This window comes from Diceros bicornis, unplaced genomic scaffold (assembly GCF_020826845.1).
Source record: "Diceros bicornis minor isolate mBicDic1 unplaced genomic scaffold, mDicBic1.mat.cur scaffold_67_ctg1, whole genome shotgun sequence".
In the NCBI taxonomy this organism is placed as follows: Eukaryota; Metazoa; Chordata; class Mammalia; order Perissodactyla; family Rhinocerotidae; genus Diceros; species Diceros bicornis.
In genome coordinates, this window is record NW_026691553.1 from 1239423 (window position 1) to 1259978 (window position 20556).

General features: G+C 64.0%; 1 protein-coding gene across 2 annotated transcripts; it reads right to left on the minus strand.

Moving 5' to 3' along the window:
* Positions 1-2678: 2678 nt before the first annotated feature.
* KLF16 (KLF transcription factor 16) lies at positions 2679-12623 on the minus strand. Of its 2 annotated transcripts, XM_058537642.1 has the most exons (3): positions 12170-12623; positions 11689-11789; positions 3395-3632 (listed from the first exon to the last, which is right to left on the minus strand). In XM_058537642.1, the coding sequence occupies exons 1-3, from the start codon at positions 12621-12623 to the stop codon at positions 3483-3485; spliced, it is 705 nt and encodes a 234-aa protein (XP_058393625.1). In that variant the 3' UTR covers positions 3395-3482. The 2 variants fall into 2 exon arrangements, with proteins under 2 accessions (XP_058393624.1, XP_058393625.1); XM_058537641.1 differs by lacking the exon at positions 11689-11789 and having other exon boundaries at positions 2679-3632.
* Positions 12624-20556: the final 7933 nt, after the last annotated feature.

A 20556-nucleotide genomic window follows, 5' to 3' on the forward strand; every position in this document is an offset into this window, starting at 1 on the left:
GGTCCAGCTGGTGATGGACTCGGGGTATCACAGGCACACGAGGAGGTGAGTGTGCCAGCAGCACGGAGATATGGGGACCTGAGCCTGGGGAGAGGGGGATGAATCCGGGAGGGTCAGGGGTCCCCAGGCCGCATGCGTTGCGTCCAGCAGGCAGGACGGGACATCTTCCAGCTGCGGGAGTGTTTCCAAGAGAAAGGAGAGGGGCTGTGCGCGTGGACCCCAAGTTCCAGAAAGTCTGCGGCAAAGGGGCAGTGAAGCCGGCCAGAGCTGTAGTGGACAGGGGTCCAGGCAGCGATATCTGTGGGCTTGCGGGGCAGAATCCAGTAGAAAAGGCGAAGCAGGAGCGAGGGGGATGCAACAGGGAGGCCGTCCAGGAGCAGAGGCGAGGGCCGCCTTCCCAGGTTGGGGGCTACCTTGGTGGCCGCAAGCGCAGGACCCTGGGGACGGGTCGGCGGGAGCTGGCGCGGGCGGTGCAACACCAGGGGCGGCCACCAGATGGCGAGGCCTCCGCCTTCCCTGGGGCGGGAGGCAGGGCAGCCCCGGGGGAGGGTCTACGCTCCCCGCACCGCAGCCCCACCGGCCTTCGGGGCTCTGGAGACGGCTGGAATCTGGGGTGCATTTTTCCTAGGAAGGGGTTCAAAACTCTCACCAGCTTCTCAATGCTCCAAGGGGCCCCTCGCCTCCCCCGCACCAGCCTCCTCCCAATCGGGAGCTGGCATACAGTAGGCGTCCTATACATGACCGGCCGGACCACTGAGCACAGGAGCCTGGCGGGACACGGACAGCGGGGTGGGGAACGGCCGAGGGTCCAGAGGACCCTCCAAAGAGGAACCCTGTCGCGCCCGCGAGAGGCCCCGAGGGGCGCAGGCACCTCCTGCCCCCGCCCCACCCCCGCGCCGGAAGGAGGCGGGCGGCGGACGCCCCCGGGTGCGGTGTCACCGCGCCTGGTTGCCGGGTGACGGGGCGGGAAGGCGGGCGGGGGGCGCAGCTGCGCGAGGCGTGGGTGACACTGGGCGGCAGCGCGCGCCGCTGCGGCCGGCCCCCCCTCCTGCCTTAGGGTTGGGGGCGTGGGTATTATTTTGTGTCCCGGCCAGTGGGGCCTTGCCAAGACCCCCACGAGGTCCCCAGATTCACTAGCCCACTGCCTGAGTTTTCCCAGGAGGAGGCTGGTGCCCTGGGGTCCACATTGGCAAGTGGGGCAGAAGGGCTCAGAGGGCGCACCGGCTGGGGACCGGCGATGGAAAAAACCACGCGGGCACTGGAATCAGGTTTAAAAAAGGGCTTGTTTTAATTAATTAAATACAAGGATGAGGCCAGGCAGGGCAGGGGGAGGGGCGCCACCCGAAAGCACAAGTCCCTTGGGGCCCCCTCCCCCCCACACACACACCCTTGAGAGGCCACAGCTAAATGGCTGAAACCAGGTGCCAGTGACCACTGGCCCCTTGGGGGAGGCGGGGCGCCGGGCTCTCCAGGCTCCTGGACGCTGGAGAGGCACGGGGGGGGGGGGGGGCGAGTTCTCAGCTTCCTGGGCCCCCCTGGGGACCCACCGTCCTATGCCTGCGGACAAGAGCCGGCCAGGGCTGGGACAACCAAGGAGACATCCAGGCAGACACAAAGAAAGCGTGGCCCCAGCCTGCGGCCCCCCCCCCGCGCCCCCCCAGGACTAAGGCATCTGACCAACGCTGCTGGAGAGGATTTGCCGTCAGGTGGACCAGCCCCGCAGGACGCGCCCGGAGGCAGAGCCAGAAGACCCTCCCCAGCCCAGCTACCACAGGGATCCCGTCACCCCATGCCCCCCTCCCTAGGACCCCGGACATCCCTGGATCCTGCCAGGCCAAGTCCAGCTCCACGCCATCGCCATCCAAGCCCCCCAGTCCTCAGTGGGGAGACAGAAAGGATCTGGGAACAGGTGAAGGAGCCACCAACTTTCTGCAGCCAACGATGAGGGACAGGCCCCTTCAGGGTCTCAAGACAGGGTCCCTTCCCCTTCCAGGGCGGGGGGTCCTCAGTCCAAAATGAAGTCCAACGGAAGCCACAGCCGGAAGACACGAGGAGAGAACGTGGCGTCGACCCCTCCCCACCCAAGACCAACTCACGGAGACCCCGCCCCCCCACACCCCCTGAGGACGACGGACCACCCACGGGGGTCCGGATCAAGAAAGAGATTAGCGCCTGAAAAAATATTCTACCCGGTCCAAAAAAACGAGCTCTCCCAGAGGGTCCGGGATTCAGCCCTTCCGCCTCGCCTCCCGGCGGGCCGGACCTCAACCGCTGGTCCAGGGGCTTCGGTCACCCACATGCAGGGCGGAGAGGGGGCGCATTTCTCCCAATGGCTGTCGTGGTCCCCAACCGGAGGGACTGATTGTCACATGATGCTGTGGAAAGCGAAAAGCAGGGACCCTACCCCGGCAGGAGCAGGGAGCCGGGCGTGGCGCCAGCTCCCCGAAGTCTTTCCCACTCTCACACTCACACACCCACCCAGGGGGGCGGCGCGGCCCCCCAGGCCAGCAGAGACAGCAGAAAATAAATAAGCCGGCATACCGCTCCCATCCCGCGACAGCCGCCACTTCCCAAAGTGAGTCAAACGCTCTTTGGAAGAACCCTGCTCTCTCTCCCTCCCCCAAGTCTCAGAAGCAAAACGTGGACCCCTATGGAAACCCGCCCCCCCCCCGCCCCCCCCCCCCCGCTGGGGAGCTGGGCGGCCCCTCCCGCGGGCAGTGGGGTAGAACCTGTGGACACCTGAGATTGAGTACCCGAGAGGGGGCGGCCGGGCCGCACCCCATTTCCCTGAACGTCTCCAATGGCTTTGGGTGGGGTGAGGGGCCCCCGCGGGGTTGGGGGTGGGGCCAGGCAGGGGCCTCGACAAGCCCCGGTTCATCTATGGCTATTTGCACACTTCATCCCAACCTGAGGGGAGGGGCTTGGGGGCCGGGTCTGAGCGCTGGTTAAGGGGCGCCTTTTGTGTCCCCTTCCCAAGACCCATACCCATCCCCCCAAAGCAGGGAGGTGGGGAAGGGGGAAGGGGAGCGCCCGTCAGCCACCCGCCTGGGGTCTCTGTTTAACAGATGGGAAGAGAGTTATCGATCATGGCTATTTACAGATGCGGGCTCCAGCCACCCCTCCGAGGCCCGGCTGACCCCAGTCCAGTCTCAGGGCCCCTCCTTGGTTTCTGGAGGGAGACAGGGGCATCTTCGGGGCCCTCGGGGGAACGCTGGAAGGGGCCGGGGCTGGCCATGGCTCCCAGCCCGGCCCCGGGCCCTAGAGGCGTGTTGCTGGTGTTCCAAGCCAGGGCCCAGCGGGGGCGCGCTCAGGGTGGGCTGGACCGGGGCCCTACAGACCGGCGGGGGCCGGGCTGGGCGCCGGGCTGGGCGCTGGGCTGCCCGCCAGGCTGCAGGGCAGAGAGTCGCTGGGCGAGGAGCTGCGGGCGCCCGGGCGCCGGAGCAGTTCCGGGCGGAAGCCGGGGTGGCGGCGCGCGTGTTTGGTCAGGTGGTCGCTGCGGGTGAAGCGCTTGGAGCAGAGCGGGCAGGGGAAGCGCTTCTCGCCAGTGTGCGTCCGGTGGTGGCGGGCCAGCTCGTCGGAGCGCGCGAACTTCTTGTCGCAGCCCGGCCAGTCGCAGGCAAAGGGGCGCTCACCTGGATGGAGGAGGCAGAGGACAGACGGACAGCGGTCAGTGGGGAGGGGGTGGGGGGAGACAGAAAGAGGGTGACATCCCATCAGATCCCAAAAGTCATTTGTCTCACGCCCCACCTCGCCCTAGAGGCTGAATTCTGGGTGTGAATTTAAAACGTGTAAATGCGCAAAGAAAGCGACCCCCCCCCTCATTTCACGAACCCCTAATGAATATTCTCGTCCCGTATTACCTAGGGTCTTGTAGTAATCACTGTGAGCATTTCCGTTGGTTAGCAGAACCTACAGACGCTGAGTTCTACCAGCAACCCCTCCCCATGGCCCCACCTCGGTGATGAGGGTCTCCTAGTGTATTTGTCACACACACGTGCATGCTCCGAGCACACGCTAGGTTTTTTGGATGGGCTTCTCGTTATGTTAACGGGCCGTGCTGTCCCCACCCCCGCAGAGCTCCTTTGTACCCCTCCTGTGGGGCATTCTAGAGCCTCCCAGGGGTTGGTGACCCCAGTTAACCCCGTCCTTTTGGGAATGACCACCCGGGGCGCACAGTGAGGGGCGCGGTCTGGGCAGCTTCCCGTGGCCGACTGCTTTGCTGACCCTCGTGGCCCTCCAATGGGCAGAGGAACATGTGGAGAGCTCCCCCGGCCACCTGCAGCCCCGCAGAATCAGGCGCAGCGGCCCCACAGGCCGGTCACGGCGCGCTCGGAGGCTGGGGCGCGCTGCCGCCGGGAAGGGGCGGGGCCCGAAGGCCGGAGCTGCTGGACTCGCCCCGCCCCCGCGGCACGGACGGCACTGGGGAGGAGCGGGCCGCCACCCTGCGACTTCCTCCGCAGACCCCTCCCACCGCTAGGCCGGCCTCGCCCATCCTGCCCCCGCCGGCCGCCGCCATCCCGGCCCGCCTGGCCCCACCCCCCCAGCCCGTCTGGGTCTGTGCACCAGATCGGTGCCGCCCCACCCCCCCCATCTAACCGGGCCGAGCGCCCCAGCTTGTGTTGTCAGCGTCTCCCCGGCCAACCCGGGGCACCAAGAGCCCCACCCTTACTCTCGGCCCACCCTGGACCCCCACGACGCCCCAGGCAAAGGGGCCGCGCGCATGCCGGAGCTTGCGCCCTTCCGGGCCCTGCGCCGGGTACCTGGGACCCTGGAACCCTCTGGCGTTGTCTCGCCCGATGTCCAGGAGTTTCGAAGAATGTGTGGATAGAATGGACACGCGGGCCGGGGAGCCTGGGCTACACCCCTCGTGGCACTGATGGAGCCCCGCGTAGGAAGGGAGCCGGCCGGACCGGGCCGGGGGGCCATAGCCGGGTCAGGGTGGTCACCCCATGGGTTACAGGCTTGGGGGCCCTCGCCGGGCACCGGGGGCTGCAGTGACTCAGGGAACACACCCACCAGTGGGGAGTAGGGGGAGACAGAAAGGGGTCCTCGGCCATGGATCGGAGAAGCGCCCCCCAACGCCGGACCGGCGGGGGGGCGGGGAGGTGATGCAGAGGTGACCAGGAACCAGCGAGAGGGACCAAAGGCGAGACTCGCAGCCGTGGGGGGAGCAGGGCCTGGCTTCCCAGGGGGACCCAGTGAGTGACCTCTGTGCTCTGAAAGCTCACGGCTTGCCCTGGGGACGGGGGACGGGGGGGGGGGGGCACCAGTGAACTTTGGAGGAGTTCCTGCCATCACCAGATGCCCAGGAAAGGGCTAGACTAAAACCTTCCCTCCCCCATCCCTTCCTCCTGGCCACACCCGGCCACACCCAGCACGACAGAAGAGGGGGATCAGACCCTAGCAGGCCCCTCCAAGCTTTCTTGTGAGATACCTGTCAATCATGCTCACAGCTGGGGGAGGGCAGGTCCCAGGAGGCTGTGAACCCAAGTGGGCTGGTGCCACCTCCCCCGGGGGGTGGGGGGGGCCGGTCACAGGCCACAACTAGGGGAGAGCAGCTGTCCCCAAGACCACAGGCGACCCCAAATCCCTGGGGCTGCCCCCTCCACACCCCATGCATCCCCCAGAACAATCCAGAAGGCAGGACCAGCAAAAGCTCAGGGAGAACTCCCAACAAGGATTAGGGAGCTCAAAACAGCCCTGGATGGGACCCACCACCCCACTCCGACTGCGACCACTCAGATCTGACAGCTCCCCAGGGCCGCAGTCTGGGGGAGGGGAGTCCGGTTACGGGGGCGGGGCTGCCGGCTTTAGACCAGACCCGGGGCCTGGGGGAGCGACGCCCCTCCGAGGGGCATGCGGTCCTGTCGCCATCTTGGAGGGCGCAGACGGGGAGAAGCAGAAGGGAAGGGGGGGCCAGCCCACTGCTGTGGCGCCCCGCAGTCGGCTCACTTCCCCATTTAGGGCGGCGGGGCTGGCCCCCCCCTCCAGTCCGCCCCGCAGTTCCACTTTGCAACGAGCTTGCAAGAGTGGTGCCAGCGCCCGCCGGGGCAGGACGCAGGCAGCCGCCGGGAACACAGCTGCCGCACGTAGCTCGGCGGCGGCGGCGGGGACATCCGCAGCCCCAGCCGGCCCCGCTCACGTGGTCCCGCTCCCGCCGGGGGCCGGGGGGCCGGGCAGGGGTCGCCTGGCGGGTCTGGCCGCCTGCCGGCCCCGCCCCACGCGCCGTTGCCGGGGAGCGCACGTGCACACGTGGGTGGCTGGTACCGCGCTGCGAGGCTTCCCGCCCCCACAACGCTGGACGAATGCCTGCAGAATGCCAGGCTCTGCCACCCTGAGTCCACTGGCCGGGAAGGGGGTAACAGTCGGGGGCTCAAAGCCGGCGCAGCCACCCGGCTGCTCCAGGTTACCTGGCTGGGCCGGGCGCTGGAGGACGCTGTGGGCGGGGCCGCGGTGGACTTGACCCTCTGACTTGGGCTGGGCCCGGGTGAGTTCGGGACAGCAGGCTGCCGTGCTGCCTTACAGACTCAGAAAAATGGAGTGGAGGCGAGCCTGGAGGTGGTACCGTGTGCCAGGCCCGGGTCAGCCTCTCCGCCTTCAGGGGAAGCGCCCCACCTCCCTGGGCAGGGCCAGGGGCCAAGGGCCGTGTGGCTGACAGCTAAGCTGCACCGTGACCTCCTGAGGTCATCCCTAGGGGTGGAGATGGAAGTGTGGCCGGCAGCTGGCCCTTGCACAAATGGTCACCTACTAGGTGGATTGCCCGGGGGAGGGGCACAAGGGGGCAACCCCGGAAAGAAAGGGAAGGCTGGGGCTGCAGTAGATGGGGGGAGCAGCAGGGGGCTTCCCAAAGCACAGTTTTAGAGATGTAACAAATAGGATGGAAAATCGATGGTGAGGCCTGGAGGGCAGTGGGTCCCCCCGAGGCTGGCCGTTCTAATGGTCTAAAGACCAGCCTGTGGGAGGATCATATGCCTCATGGTCTCAAGTATCTCCTGGGCCCTGGCTGCCCCCCAACCCCAGGCTTACCACCCTCCCCAGCCCCACTACTCTTGTAGGATTCCCCTTTCAATGATTCTGCTGTTGCCACCAAAAGCTTAGGCAGGTGTCTCCCTGGCCATCTCAATTCCTCACCTCCTCACATGGTACCTGGCAGCAAATCCAGTTGGCGCCCCCTTCAGAATCTCTCCAGACTCCACCCTGCCTCTCCTGGCTCCAGCCCCCAGGTTACGCCTGGACTGATGCACTAGCCCATCAGCTCGTGCCTGGGCCGCCCAGGGCTGCCCCCTCAGTAAGTCAAAGCCCCAAGCTTTACCGTGGCCCCGCGCCCTCTGACCTTCCCACCCTCCCTCGGCTCCTCACACACCCTTTCCCACTGCCTGGACCCTCTCTCCGGTCACTTCTGTCCCTTCTCTACTCAGCATCACCCCTCGGAGTGATCTCTCCTTACCCCCCACCGTCCCCTCTCTCGGCTTTTCTATCCTTGTGCTCAGCATCTCCTGGGTGTGATATCTGCCCACCTACCAAACTGTAAAGCCCAGGACAGAGGCCTGGCATGCCGTGGATGCTTAATACATCTGTGGAAAGAGCCCACGGGCCTGGAGCGCCAAGCTCAGACTTTCAGCTGCTGCAGCAGTTAATGTGCTGGTTCGTCATCTCGTTGTGTTCCCTCACCCAAGTAGGAGCTGTCACTACCCCCTTTTATTTAAAAGCCCTGCCACCTGCAACCCCTTGTTCCTCCTCCCTCCCCAAGGACCCTGGCTCACTTCCCCACCCACATTGGTATCTTCGGCAAGAGGGCTCTTGGTGTCTGGGGGTGTAGGGGCACAGCTCCCACGGGCCCCCCAAGCACGTGTGTTCTGGAGACTGCTGTTCTGGCAACAGCACTGGGCCAGGGCAGCCCACCCAGCCCTCCCTCCTTCCCCAGGAGGCGGGCTCCCGGGGCTGGTATCATTTACCAACTCCCGGGCCATCTGGGCCACCTTTATCAGGAGCCTGGGTGGGGGGTGGTTATCGCCCCCTGCAATGTTGGGGGCCGTCCCCCACCCCCCCAGCCGGGGCATGGGCACCTGCAGCCAGTTCTAGCTGCTCTCTGCACCCTGCCTGCTGGAGTGGGGGGGCTAGATGGGGAGGCAGTCACTCTGGGTAGCCGCTGGAGGCTCACAGGCTACCCCCACCCTCTCAGGCCTGGCACTACCCCACCCAGCACCCCCCCCCCCAGATAAGCCACCACTTTCCTGAGCCCCACCTGACCCTAAGGGAGATCACAGCTCTGCCTGGGGGTGGGGCTGGGGTCTGCCAATCACTCATACAGCCCTGGGGGGCGGGGGGGTGGCTACTTCCCCTGCAGGCCTCAGTTTCCCCATCTGCCTCTACTCCTGGTGCCCTCTTCAGCAAAGAATATCACCACCATTCCCCCAACCCCTCAGGCTGCTCGGTCAGAAACCTGGGGGTCACCCAGGCCTCCTCCTGCACCCCACGTCCTCGGGCTTTTCTCTCCCACCCAATTCACCCATGGTCCACCTCTCTCCCTCCCACGTAGGGCCGCCCTCCTCAACCCCTCTCCCCGGTCCTAATCCTTTCTCCATAAACGGATTTTCCTCGGCAGGATTTTCCTCTGCAAAGCCGGGCCTGCCTCCCTGCCCACCCCCACCCTGCCCTTGGGATTAAGTAGAACCCTTCACCTGCTCTGCCCCCTCCTCGCTTCACACCACCACTTTGTTCTCAGTACCCACGCCCCACAGCCTCTGCAGCCAGAGTGCAGCCCCCTCTCCAGGGACACAGCCCTCCCCTCCCCACCTACTCCACGCTATCCCCTGAGAGGCCTCTCCCTCCAGGAAGCCTTTCCTCCATCACCGCTGCTGTCACGGCCCCCCAAGGTTCCACAGTCGCAGGGAACAGGAACTGGGTGGTCCCCACAGCACCTTGCACCTAGGGGATGCTCAGCTAATATTCCTGACACTTAAATAGACAAGAATTTAAAGTAAAACAAGTCTTCAACTGGGGTGATCCTGCAACCCCCAGGGGACACTACGTGATGCCCGGGGACATTTGTCATTGTCACAGCTAGAGGACGTTCCTGGCATCAAGTGAGTGGGGATGCTGCTTAACACCCCACAGTGCCCCAGACGGCCACCCCAGAGAATGACTTGGCCCCAGCGTCCACAATGCCCAGAGGGGCAGACCCTGGCCTAGAAGCTTCACTTCCAGACCTGAGCTCTTTCTAGGAGAGAGGGAGCCCGAGTCCCCCAGAAGGCACACGGCGGACCGCGTGCTCGGCACTGGGGGCTCTGGGGCGGGGGAGCAGTCCGGAGATGAGGGAGGTTGGGAGAGCAAGGAGTAGACAGCCAGCCTCTTCTCCCGCCCCCGCCCCATCTCCCTGCTCTCTCCCTCTCCGTATCCACGGCAACCGTGTCAACATCTCCTGCAGCTTCCAAAGTCCTTCCACGCCCCACGCAGGAGAGCGCCAGGGGCTGCAGGCCACACACAGGGGACGACAGGACAGCCCTCCCTGCTGGCTCTTGGGGCTGGGGGGCCCTGTGAAAAGACCCCATGGTCCCTCCCCACCGCGCCACGCCCCTGCACCAAATGGAGCAGGGATGATGTGGGTACCACACCTGACTCCTGTGTGGCTCCTGCTCTGGATCTCGCTCGGTTTGCTCATCTGTAAAAGGGGGCTAAGCCAAGACTGGGGTTTCCTTTACAAATGAGAACAGTCCTTGAGCAGGGTTGGGCGGAGCAGGACTCTCTCACGAGGGCCCTCGGGTGACAGCTCAAGGGACAGCTGAGTCTAATTACTGCTCCTCATCAGATCTGTCCCCAAGCCTGTCCCAGGCAATGGGCAACACCCAGCAAGCCTTAGGACACCAAGGACAAGCATGGCTTCCCCACCCCCAAAACAGACACGATAGCAGCTGCCCCCTCCCACAGTGACCAGAAAAACCAAAACGCCTTTACACAGACCCTGGCAGGGCTTGGGAATCCTGGGGTCGCAGAGACACCGGACAAGCAGCATTAAACACACAGATGTCCAAAACCCTCAGGGAAGGGAACCAAGGGTGCCTGGGTTGGGGACTTCCACTCTCGGGAGCAGCCAGGAGGTCCAGGAGCTGCGCCCCCCAGTCCCCACGCCGTCATTATAAAGGGGGCTTCGGGACAGGACATCCAGAGCCACAGTTCCCACTGGGGTGGGGGATCCACCAGAAGTGGCGCCGTGCCCTCCCCACCATCTGCACCCACCACTGGGCACCCCAACTCAGCCTCACAGGCCCCAGTTTCTCGTTAAAAAACAGAGATGGCAACACTGACATCCTGGTCCTGGCGAGGAATTCTTTCTCCCCCACTGCCTGGGGGCCTGTGGAAGCTCTGAAGGACCCCAGGACACCCTGGGGAGGCGTCTCTTGGGAACTATGGTGGGAGGTGGCCTGACCACCCCCTTCACTCGACCGGGGAAGTCGGACAGGGTCTGGGGACACCAAACCAAACCACTGCACCAGGGGGTCCGAAAGGCTCACGGAGGCCATGCCCAAGCAAGCACCTCAGGCTGGAGATGGAGCCCAGGGAGGAGTGACAAAGACAAGGTCCCACGTCAGCCTTGCGCTGTTCAGAAGGGCCCGCTCCCCTGGACCCCAGCCCACCGCCCAGAGAGGCACCTGCCCTCTGACCCCCATGTAAAAGTGCCTCTCCGTCTTCACAAACCCACCGATGTCCCTCCCACAGAGACACTTGGACCCCGCTACCTTGAAAACGAGATAACACCCAGCGATCACTAAAGGGAGAATGGTGGCTTCTGGAAGGAAACGTAGACGCCCCGCCAAGTCCTGTCCTGGCTGTGTGCACCAGTGGGCAGAGCCTCCACGTCCCGAGAATGAGCGAGGAGAGGGATGACTGCCCAGGGGGAGGGTGCCAGCATCTGTCCGGCATTCGAGGCCCTGCCATCAGCCAGGGGCCGCCCGCCCTGTGTCTCTGCCACACCACTAGGGCCAACTTTGCTTTCCTGCGCCCTCTCCATATGCTCCCGTGAAGGGAACACATCACCTGACCCATGCTGAAACACCCTGTTGTCCGAAAACCCCAGGATGACCCTCAGAGAGAGGCAGGGTTTGTGTTCCCTTTACATAGATGAGAACACTAGAACTAGAACAAATAGACCGTGTGCTAGAAAGTGCCAGAGCCATGACACCAAATCCACGTACACCCTCACAGTCTGCCCCCAGGCGCCCACCTGCTCCCCTGCCCTTCCCAGGTCAGAAGACCGCCAACGTTCAAACCCAGGCTGCCCACCTTCCCCTGCCCCCAGCCCAAACTCCCAGCTTGGAGAGCATTCTCAAGAGTTGACAGTGAGAACCCAGAAGGAGGAGAAAACTCACAGGGAAACAAGTAGAAAGCGACACAAGGAAAAGGTGACCAGTGCCCCCTGCCTCCCGGCTCCCCTAGCCGCCCCCCCACGCCACGCTAGGCTGTGAGAGGTGACAGTGGCACCAAACTCTCACCAACTGACTCTACGCATCTTCCCCAGCAGCTCCCGCAACAGGTGAAGGAAACCAACACCAGGGGAAGCATGGTGAGGACCTGACTCCATCAGTGGTCCCCTCCTCCCCAAACTCAGGCCCCAAGCCGCACGCCCAGCCCCGCCCTCCGCCTTATTAAAACACAGGAAAGAAAGAAACAAAACGTGCCGGGCACCCTCACCCTGGCCCCGCGCCAGGCGCTCGGCCGCCCTCCGTGGTGAATCCTCACGGCCACCTCGGAGGCGGCGATGCGGCTCCTCCTCCCTCTCCATAAATAAGAAACTGAGGCAACGAAAGGGAAGAAACTCAAATCTAACAGTCCGATGCTTCGACCACGGTGCCCACCACCCAAATCCAAACGCAACACAAAAGAGAAACGAGGCAGGGGAGAGGGACCGCCCGGGACCCCCCGATCCCGCCCGCGGACCCGCCGCGCCGCGCGCCCCGCGAGCCCTTGCCGCTGCGCCCGCCATCCGCGCGCCGCCCGACCGCGTGGCCGCCACGCCCCCTGCGCGCGCCCCACCCACCGAGGCCCCGCCCTCCCGGCCGGCGCGGCGGCGGGCCGGGCGCGCCCCCCTCCCCGCCCCCCACGCGCCACGCAGTTTCGGGGTCCCAGCGGGGGAGGGGGCGCAGGAGGCCGCCCCCACGCTGGCCGGGCTCACCTGTGTGCGTCCGCAGGTGCGACTTGAGGTGCGAGGACTTGTAATACGCCTTGGCGCAGCCCAGGAAGGGACAGCGGTGGCTCTTGGCGGCGGCGGGCGCGGCACCGGGGGCGCGGCCGGAGGACGGGGACGAGGCGGCCGAGGACGAGGAGGCGGGCGAGGCGCCCCCCGGGGCGGCGCCGGGCCCGCCGCGCAGGTCGGCCAGGATGCTGGCGGCCAGCAGGTGGGGCGCGGCGGCGGCGCCTGGGCCCGGGCTGGGGGCGCCGGGGGTCGGCGGCGGCGGCCCCGAGGGCCCGGGCGGGGCGGCCTCGCGGCGCGGCGCGCGCACATCCAGGCCAGCCGTGGGGCCCGCGCCCTCGGGGCCCGGCCGCCCGCGGTGCACCACGGCGCCCGAGGAGATGGCCATGAGCACGTCGGCGGCGAAGTAATCCACGCACGCCACGGCCGCCGACATGCCGGGCAAGGGCGCGCGGCGCGGGCCGAGCGGGCGGAGCAGAGGCGGCGGGAGCGGCGCCCGTCCGGCCGGCGGCGACTGCTCGAGTGCGGGAGGCGGAGGAGGAGGAGGCCGGCGCGCGCCGCCGCCGCCGCCGCCCGCGCTCAGCTGCCCCGCCCCGCCTGACGCGCCCTGACGCACCGGAGCCCGCGGGGGCGGCCGCGGCCCGCCCCGCCCGGAGGACGCCCCCTCGGGGCGCGCGGCCACGCCCCCCGCCCGGCGCGCCTTCCACTGCCCTGTGAGCCGCGAGCTGCCGCCAGGGGCGGGGCCCGGGCCGGAGGAACCGCCCCCCCCGGCGCGCCCACTCCGGCCTCGGAGCGCGACCCCGCGACCCGCCACCCGCCCCGAGCGCGCCTTCCCCACGCGGGGCGTCAGGCAGGGAAGCCTTCTTCCTCCTCGCGCGCCCCTCCCTCTGCGGCGCGGCCGCCTGTCGGCCTCCCGGAGCGCCCCCTCCCCAAGCCAGGAAGCTCCGCCCCGTCCCCGGTACGACCCACCCTCCAGAGCGCGCTCCGCCCCATCCCGGCACGCCCCTCCCTCTCTCCCTGGAGCGGCTCCGCCCCCTCCTGGCGCACCCCTCCCTTGTCGGCGCGCGCCCCGCCTCCTCACGGGCGCGCCCACCCCACGCCGGGGCGCGCGGCCGGCGAGAGCCCGCGCCTTCCCCGGCCGCTTCCACCCCGTCCCCGGGCGCGCCCCCGTTCGCGATGGGGAAGGGCTCCGCTCCCCACGTGGCCGGGTGGGGGTGCGGAAGCGGCCAGCCCCGCCCCCCGGCCACGTGCGTGACCCTTCCCCCTCTCCTCTTCCTCTGCCTGGGGCTCTGCTTGACCGCGCGCCCCTGCGTCCCCTTGCCCCCTTCTCTGAGAGGCCTCCTGGCCGCTTTCGGAGCCCCGCGCGGCCTCCCCGGCCTAGACACCGGTCGCCCCGAGGCTGGCACGGGAAGGGTGGGGCGCCCTGCCCCGCAGGGTCGAGCGAGCCTGCGCTCGTTCCTCTTTTTGAACCCCATTCAGGAGCCACTCCTGCGCGCCTCGGTAGGGGTGGGGAGGGCCGGGGTAGCGGGGTCGGGAAGAGGTGCCGTGCTGGGTGGGTTCGCAAAGGGCTGGACTCGGGGCGCGTCGGCGAGGCAGAGCATCCAGGCCGTGCCGGGAGAGGAGGGTCGGGGACATTCCTCTCCGGCGCCGGGCAGGGATCCTTAGGGCTCGGACGGAGAAAGTGGGGCCTTTCCAAGCGCCCGAGGACGTTCAGGCCAAGTTGTTTAATAGCGGCGAGAACGTTGGGGACACAGATAGCCAGGGTCCGCTAAACCCACAGGCCCAAGGCGGCGGGCGCGCGGAAGTGGGGCGACGAGGAGGCCCCCTCCGTTGCGACCACGCCCCCGCCCCTTCCTAAACCGGCCGTGGGGGCTGTGCAGTGACTAGAGCGGCCTCCAGGGGGCGGGGCTGCTTGGGCCTTTACGAGTGCCAGTCACTTATGTTTGCTGGGTGACCCGCCCTGGACTGGCTGTGGGCAGCGGCCGTGACCCTGGCTCCAGCCCCATCCCGGGACTCTATCCTCACTCTCCTCACCTGGCACCCGGCTAACTGACCTGACCCGGCTCGGCTGCTCTGCCCCAAGCATTGTCCCCTAGGTCCCCCCCAATCCCCTAGACCCCACCGTCCTTGGTGGTGCCAGCTTGTGCCAGCCCCCTCTGGGGCCCCAGCGATGCTCTGTATGCCCGTGGCTGAACAGGCGAGAAGGAAGGGGGCATGGAGGATTAACTGCAGGCTACAGAGATGAAGTGTGGGCTAGGGCAGGTTCCCTTTGACAAATAGGCCCACTGACCCAGGCTGTGGGCTCTGAGGGCCCCCTCTGGGCAAGCACTATCCAGAGGGGCACTTTGTGGGTGCTTGCCACCAGTATTCCTGCCAGCCTGTGCCTTTGAAGATCAAAAAAGTGGACAGCCTGGGCAGGCTCCCAGCCCCTCATCTCAGCAGCCCTGGGGGCCTCGGACCCCCAGCCCCCACACCCACTGGTGCTGCCCAGTGCCCATGGCCCAGCCTCTCCAAATCCAGACAAAGAAGGAAGCGCCTTGCAGCTTCTCCCATCAAGCTCACACTAGGTGCTCACGACCAGCAGGATGAGAACGAGATCAAGACCCTTGGTTGCTTCTACTGATGTTTATTGGGTCGAGTGGCCCCCCAACAATGGCCTGCTCCGGAGAGGCTCACAGTCTAAGCAGGGCAGCTGGGAGTCCCATAACGGCACAGGTGGGCAGGCACGGCCCTGACCTGGGGCTGTAGCCGGGCCTGAAGTGGAGGAACCCCCAGCTGGTGTGGTAGGGGGCAGCAAAAGGCAGCCCCAGGGACACCAGCGATGGCTGAGGAAGGGGCCTTCTTCCCACAGGCAGGAGCGGGGATCGGTGGCAAAGCAGGGATCTGGACCACTGTCCTGACTGTGGCCGCCAGGCTGCTGGCCTGGGACAGGACTGCTGTCGGAGCCTCAAGTGTGCGCCCCTCCCGGCAGTCATCAGGGTCTCAGGACCCGTGGCCTTCATCTGTGGGACACGTTCACATCCTGACCCCCAGCATATACATAAATCTCGGAGCCCAAGGACGATCCTCTCGGTCCTCTCTGACCCCGCAGTCAGCTTGGCTTCGTGCTTTGTCACTCCGGCCTCACTACGAACCTTCAGGAGTTGTTCCCATTCCAGAGATGAAGAAATCAAGGCTGGGAGAGGGCGGAGAAGCAGCCTGCCGGCGCACAGAGCCAAGAGGCAGCCAGGGTTTTGGCGAAAATACCCACAGAGGCGGCCTGAGCTGAGTCAAGGCCAGGACTCACAGGGCGGTCAGTGCCCCCTTTGTCCAAACTTGGGAAACAGGGTTCCATCTCTCCCCTTCCCTGACGGCACCAGGGGTTCGGAGGGGCTCTTGCTGAGCCACAGGGCCCAAAGAGCAGAGCTGGGGGGGCACGGCAGACACAGCCAGGTGTGGAGGGGGAGGGGGCTCAGAGGGGCGGGAGCGCACGGTCAGTCTCCCCGGGTGCACTGGGGGAGGCTACATAAAGTGGGGTGCCTCCATAGCGTGGATCCCACGGGCTGTGCACACACAGGGAAGGTGCCCACGTAGGTCAGGTCAGAGTCCAGGCCCCAGTGTCTACTTGTGTCTGGAGGTGGCTATGTGTTTAGACGTGCTAGAATGGTCAGATCTTCTTGAAAGACAGTGAAGCCTTTACTTTTTGTTAATGTACTTTCTAGACAATTCAACTTTTTTTTTTTTTTTTTATGAGATCATCCCTGTACTAACATCTGCCAATCCTTCTCTTTTTTTCTGAAGAAGACTGGCCCTGGGCTAACATCCATGCCCATTTTCCTCCACTTTATATGGGATGCTGCCACAGCATGGCCTGACAAGCAGTGCGTCAGTGTGCGCCCGGGATCCGAACCGGCAAACCCCGGGCCGAGGCAGCGAAGCGTGCGCACTCAACCGCTTGCACCACGGGGCCGGCCCTCAACTTTTTTTTCAACCTATGTGTATTTATTACTTTTATTTTCTTTAAATGTCAACAGCTTATCTAAGGAGTGCAATATGGGCCATGCATCCTTCTTTCTTTTTTACACTTTTCTGTATGAAAAGTCATTTTCTGAAAGCGCCCCCTTTGGCGTGGGCTGGACTCAGGGACTCTCTTCCCAAGCGCAGAGCAGGGAAAGGGGAGGCCGGCAGCCTGCGGTGGGGAAGCCAGAGGGCCCCACCTGAGCCAGGCGGCCAGTCAACCTCGGGGTGATGTCGTGTGCATGTTGGGGACCCCTGATGGGGCGTGACCAGAAGGGCACCTCACGGGGGCCGGCCCGGTGGCGCAAGCGGTTAAGTGTGCGCGCTCCGCTGCGGCGGCCCGGGGTTTGCCAGTTCGGATCCTGGGCGCGCACCGACGCACCGCTTGTCAAGCCATGCTGTGGCAGCATCCCATATAAAGTGGAGGAAGATGGGCACGGATGTTAGCCCAGGGCCAGTCTTCCTCAGCAAAAAGAGGACGATTGGCAGATGTTAGTACAGGGCTGATCTTCCTCACAAATAAAGAAATAAAGCACAAACATAAAAAAAAAAAAAAAAGAAGGGCACCTCACCTCGGCACGTTCTTCCCCAAACCCACAACCCTGGTCTGATCACAAGAAAACAGACAAGCCAGATCCAGGGATGTTTTACAAAATACCCGACCGTCCCCCAAACCGTCAAGGTCACGAAAAACAAGACAGAAGTGTTGGAGATTTGAAGAGACTAAGGAGACAGGATGACTGAAGGCCAGGGGGGGACCCTGGGTGGGATCTGGAACAGAAAAGGGCGTTACTGGAAAAACGTGATGGGAGACACGTAGAGTGTGGCTTATAGGAATGGACACAAGTTCATTTCTGGGTTTTGACAAGATGTTAACACAAGGGCCACTGGGTGAAGGGCAGTCAGGACTCTGTACTGTCTTTGCAACTTTTCTGTAAACCCCAAGTTATCCCAGGATGAAAATTTTAAAACGTGAAGAGGGAAGGTGGGAGTCATTGAATAATAATGACCGAGTTAAGAGAGCAGCGGCTCCCTCTGGTTGGGGGCACCGCACGAGTTTACATTCTCCTTACTTTGTACGTTGCTGATCGAAACTGTAATGCTGTACCCTGGGACCCGCAATTCCACTCCTAAAAAGGTGCCCAGGAAACATCCGGAAGGAAGGAAGGAAGTCCGCATATTGTTGCGATGTTTGTGACGGGGAACTAGAAGGCACTTCTACCGACACTACATGTCGGTCACTGAGGAAGGAGGACGTGGCCATGGGAGCCCAGACACAGGCTACAGGGTCAGTGGGAGAAGCGAGCTCCAGCTCCCAGGATTCGGGCTGTGAATCCTCTGTGTTGTCACCCGTGTTTGCAGCCAGTTCGGCCAGCCTGGCCACGGGGCTTACCTCTGGAGGGGCCTGCGGGGACCTGGGGACAGAGGAGGAGCGAGAGGAGATGTGGGGGGTGAGGAGGAGGTGGACCGGCCCCTCAGGGTCACGCCAGGCAGCACGCGCCCGTGTCTGCCACCTGCCTGGCATCGGGCATTCAGGGGTGTGACCCCTGACCTCTCCGTGACGGTCCTGCTCGCTGCTCTCAACCAAGATACAAACACCCGCCCCTCTGGAGCCTGTGGTCCAGCAGAGCGTTTTTAAAAATTGATGCACATTTCGTGTTCTCCTCTGTAATGCATCTGTGTTTATCTCTGATGTACTTACCGTGGCCGGGCGACCCGGCTGGTCCGTCATGCACAGGAGGGTGAGCAGCCCAGAGCTCGAGGTGGGACGACGCACACTGGCCAGGCCGGGGTGCAGCCAGCCCCAGTCCAGGCCTCGCCAGACGGTGGGCACCTGGCTGACTTCCTCTGCTTGGCAGACAACGAGGCCAGTGCTGGCACACACGCCACACAGGAAGCACGAGGCCCTGCTCAGAGCTGCTTCTCTGGGAGGCGGGAGGGGCAGGATCTGGCCCTGATGGGTGTTCCCTCAACTCCTTTCACGTGGGAATTCCCTCCCCCCGCTCCTTCGCATCCTCTGCTCCTCGGCTGCCCAGGACCCCTGGGAGGCACGCTTGAGATGGCCACTTGCAAGTGGGGTTTTATCTGCCAGGCCTCCAGGCCACCTCTCGCAGGCCGTGCTGCTCTGGTCTCCACCTGATCTGCTGAAGGACAGGAAAAGCCCTCTTCAGGACCGTCTCCTCCCCTAACAGTGAGGTGGCACTCTGCTAGGTGCGGTGGGCTTCACAGACAGCACCCCGGCTCAGCTCCTCCCAGCCGAGTGAATGACCGCAGCCAGACCCTGACCCCTCCAGGCCCACCTGCACGTGCTATGGATACACAGGTGGCGCTGGGGTCTGGCTGTCCAGCGGGGGCGCACCTGTGTCCCGAGACTAACTGAGCACCACGGGAGCCCAGCTGGATCCCAAGGCTTTTTCTCTGGGGGCAGCTTGGCCTAAGCCATGTCCCCTGTAGGTGGGGACACTGGGGATAGCGACCCCAGCAGCCCAGAGTTGTCATGAAGATCCACCTGGCACATGGCGGGAGCTCCAAAATGTGAGGAACGGGGACCCCCGATGCTGGGTTGGTGCCCGCGTCTGATGGAACCCCACAGCTAACAGGCTGGACCTGCACCCTGACCATGAACCAGACAGACAAGCGCCTGCCCTGGGGGGTCGCGAATGCCTTAAAGCGGGGGGCTCGGGACCCTAAGGGGTGGCACCACTGGAGACCCCATCTCAGATCTGGGCCCTCAGGACAATCGCTCCTCACACAGCCACGGGGGGCAGAAGAGGGGACAGAACCCCCACCCTCTTCTGGAACCTCAGGGGGCCCCCAGTCCACGCAGAGACGGGCAGAGCCAGCAGGGTGGGTTGTACGAGCTCAGTTTAATGGGATGATCCGTGAAACAGGGTCGCAGAGGAAGGGAGGGAGGATGGACAGACTGTTCTCGGGCCCCGGGACCCCACGTGAAGTCCAGTCTGGGCTCGATGGTCATCAGGGTCCCAGGGGAGAAGCCCTGGGGTGAGCGGCATCTGCACAGCCCCAGACCCGACCCTGGGGAGGGCGCCGTGCCCGGCAGAGGCAGGCGCGTCCCCACAGCCCATGCTGTCCCTGCTGAAGCCACACCCCGGGCAGGCTGTCCCCTGGGGTCTCTGGGTGCCAGGGCGTGCCCAGGCCACAGAACAGAGCCCAGCATCTGCTCCTGGGACCCCGGGGCCACGTCTGAGGTGCACCGGGTCAGGTGTCCTGGGGAGGATGGAAGGTTCTGGCAAGCCATGGGGGGCCCTGCCCAGGAGGCGCATGCTCAGGCCCCCACTAGGCAGCAGGAGAGCGCTGCCGGGTGTGAACATATGTGTCCTGGAAAATTCACAAAATGGAGAACCGAAAGTTGGCCCTTCTCCCACGGGCCGTACCAAGCAGAAGGGTAGGGGGGGGTGCATCCTGGAATGTACCACTGGGTTCCCCATCACAGCCCCTGCCCGGCTCCCTCAGTCCAGAGGCAGAGTGTGGGCCTCAGAGGCACGGGGTATGGAGAGAGGGGAGTCCCTGCAGATGGGCAGAGCCCACGGGCCAGGGGAGCCAGGGCGCCAGTGGTCCACAGGGGCCTGCCTTAGTTTATCCTCATGTGCAATGGGCAGGCAGGCACAGGGTTGAGAAAGGCAGGGGTGTGAGTCATGTCAGCTTGAGAAAAGCCGCTGCCTCAACCACGGTCTACACCTCAAAGTGTGAATATCCGAGGGGGGGCCACCTACTTCAGTTTTCAGAACATTTATCACCGAGTGTCTCGTGAACTAGTTCAAGTCATCAACTACTCATTACAAGATGACAATTTTCTCTTGACTTTAATGAGGGGAGACGGGGCCTCTGGACACTCACTCAGTAAAGAAGACAGCAGGGTTCGGGCTAACGGGGACCACGCAGAGTCTAGAAACAGACCCAGATGCACATGAGGGCTCAGCACGCGATAAAGACGGCACTTCTGTCATGAAAGAACGGCTTTTTCGGGAGATGGAGTTGGGGCAAACGACTGGCAAACAGCAGTTTTGGTTTCTGCCTCACTCCTTACCAGAAGTACTTTCTAGAATTAGACCAGAAATTTAAATATATGCTTAAAAAAAAAAGAAACCATTACATTTCCAGAAGAAAATATCAAATGTTTTATAATCTTGGAGCCGAGAAGGTATTTCCAAGCACGACACAAGATACAGAAGCCATAAATGAAAAAATAATGACAGCGATTTTAAATGCCTGGCAAAAATGAATAAATACAAACAAACAAAAAAAAAACCCCACAATCTAAGTTAAAGACAAAGGACAGATTGGAAAAAAACATCTTTAACAATGGGCTAGTTTCCTTAATACGTAAAGTGCTCCAGGAAAACAATAACACT

Excerpts from the sequence above, each read along its gene's own strand:
- KLF16 (XM_058537641.1), bottom strand. The coding sequence starts at position 12,623 with ATGTCGGCGGCCGTGGCGTGCGTGGATTACTTCGCCGCCGACGTGCTC. Across the intron at positions 3,633-12,169 it reads GCACCTGCGGACGCACACAG|GTGAGCGCCCCTTTGCCTGC; the intron begins GTGAGCCCGGCC and ends TCCTCCATCCAG.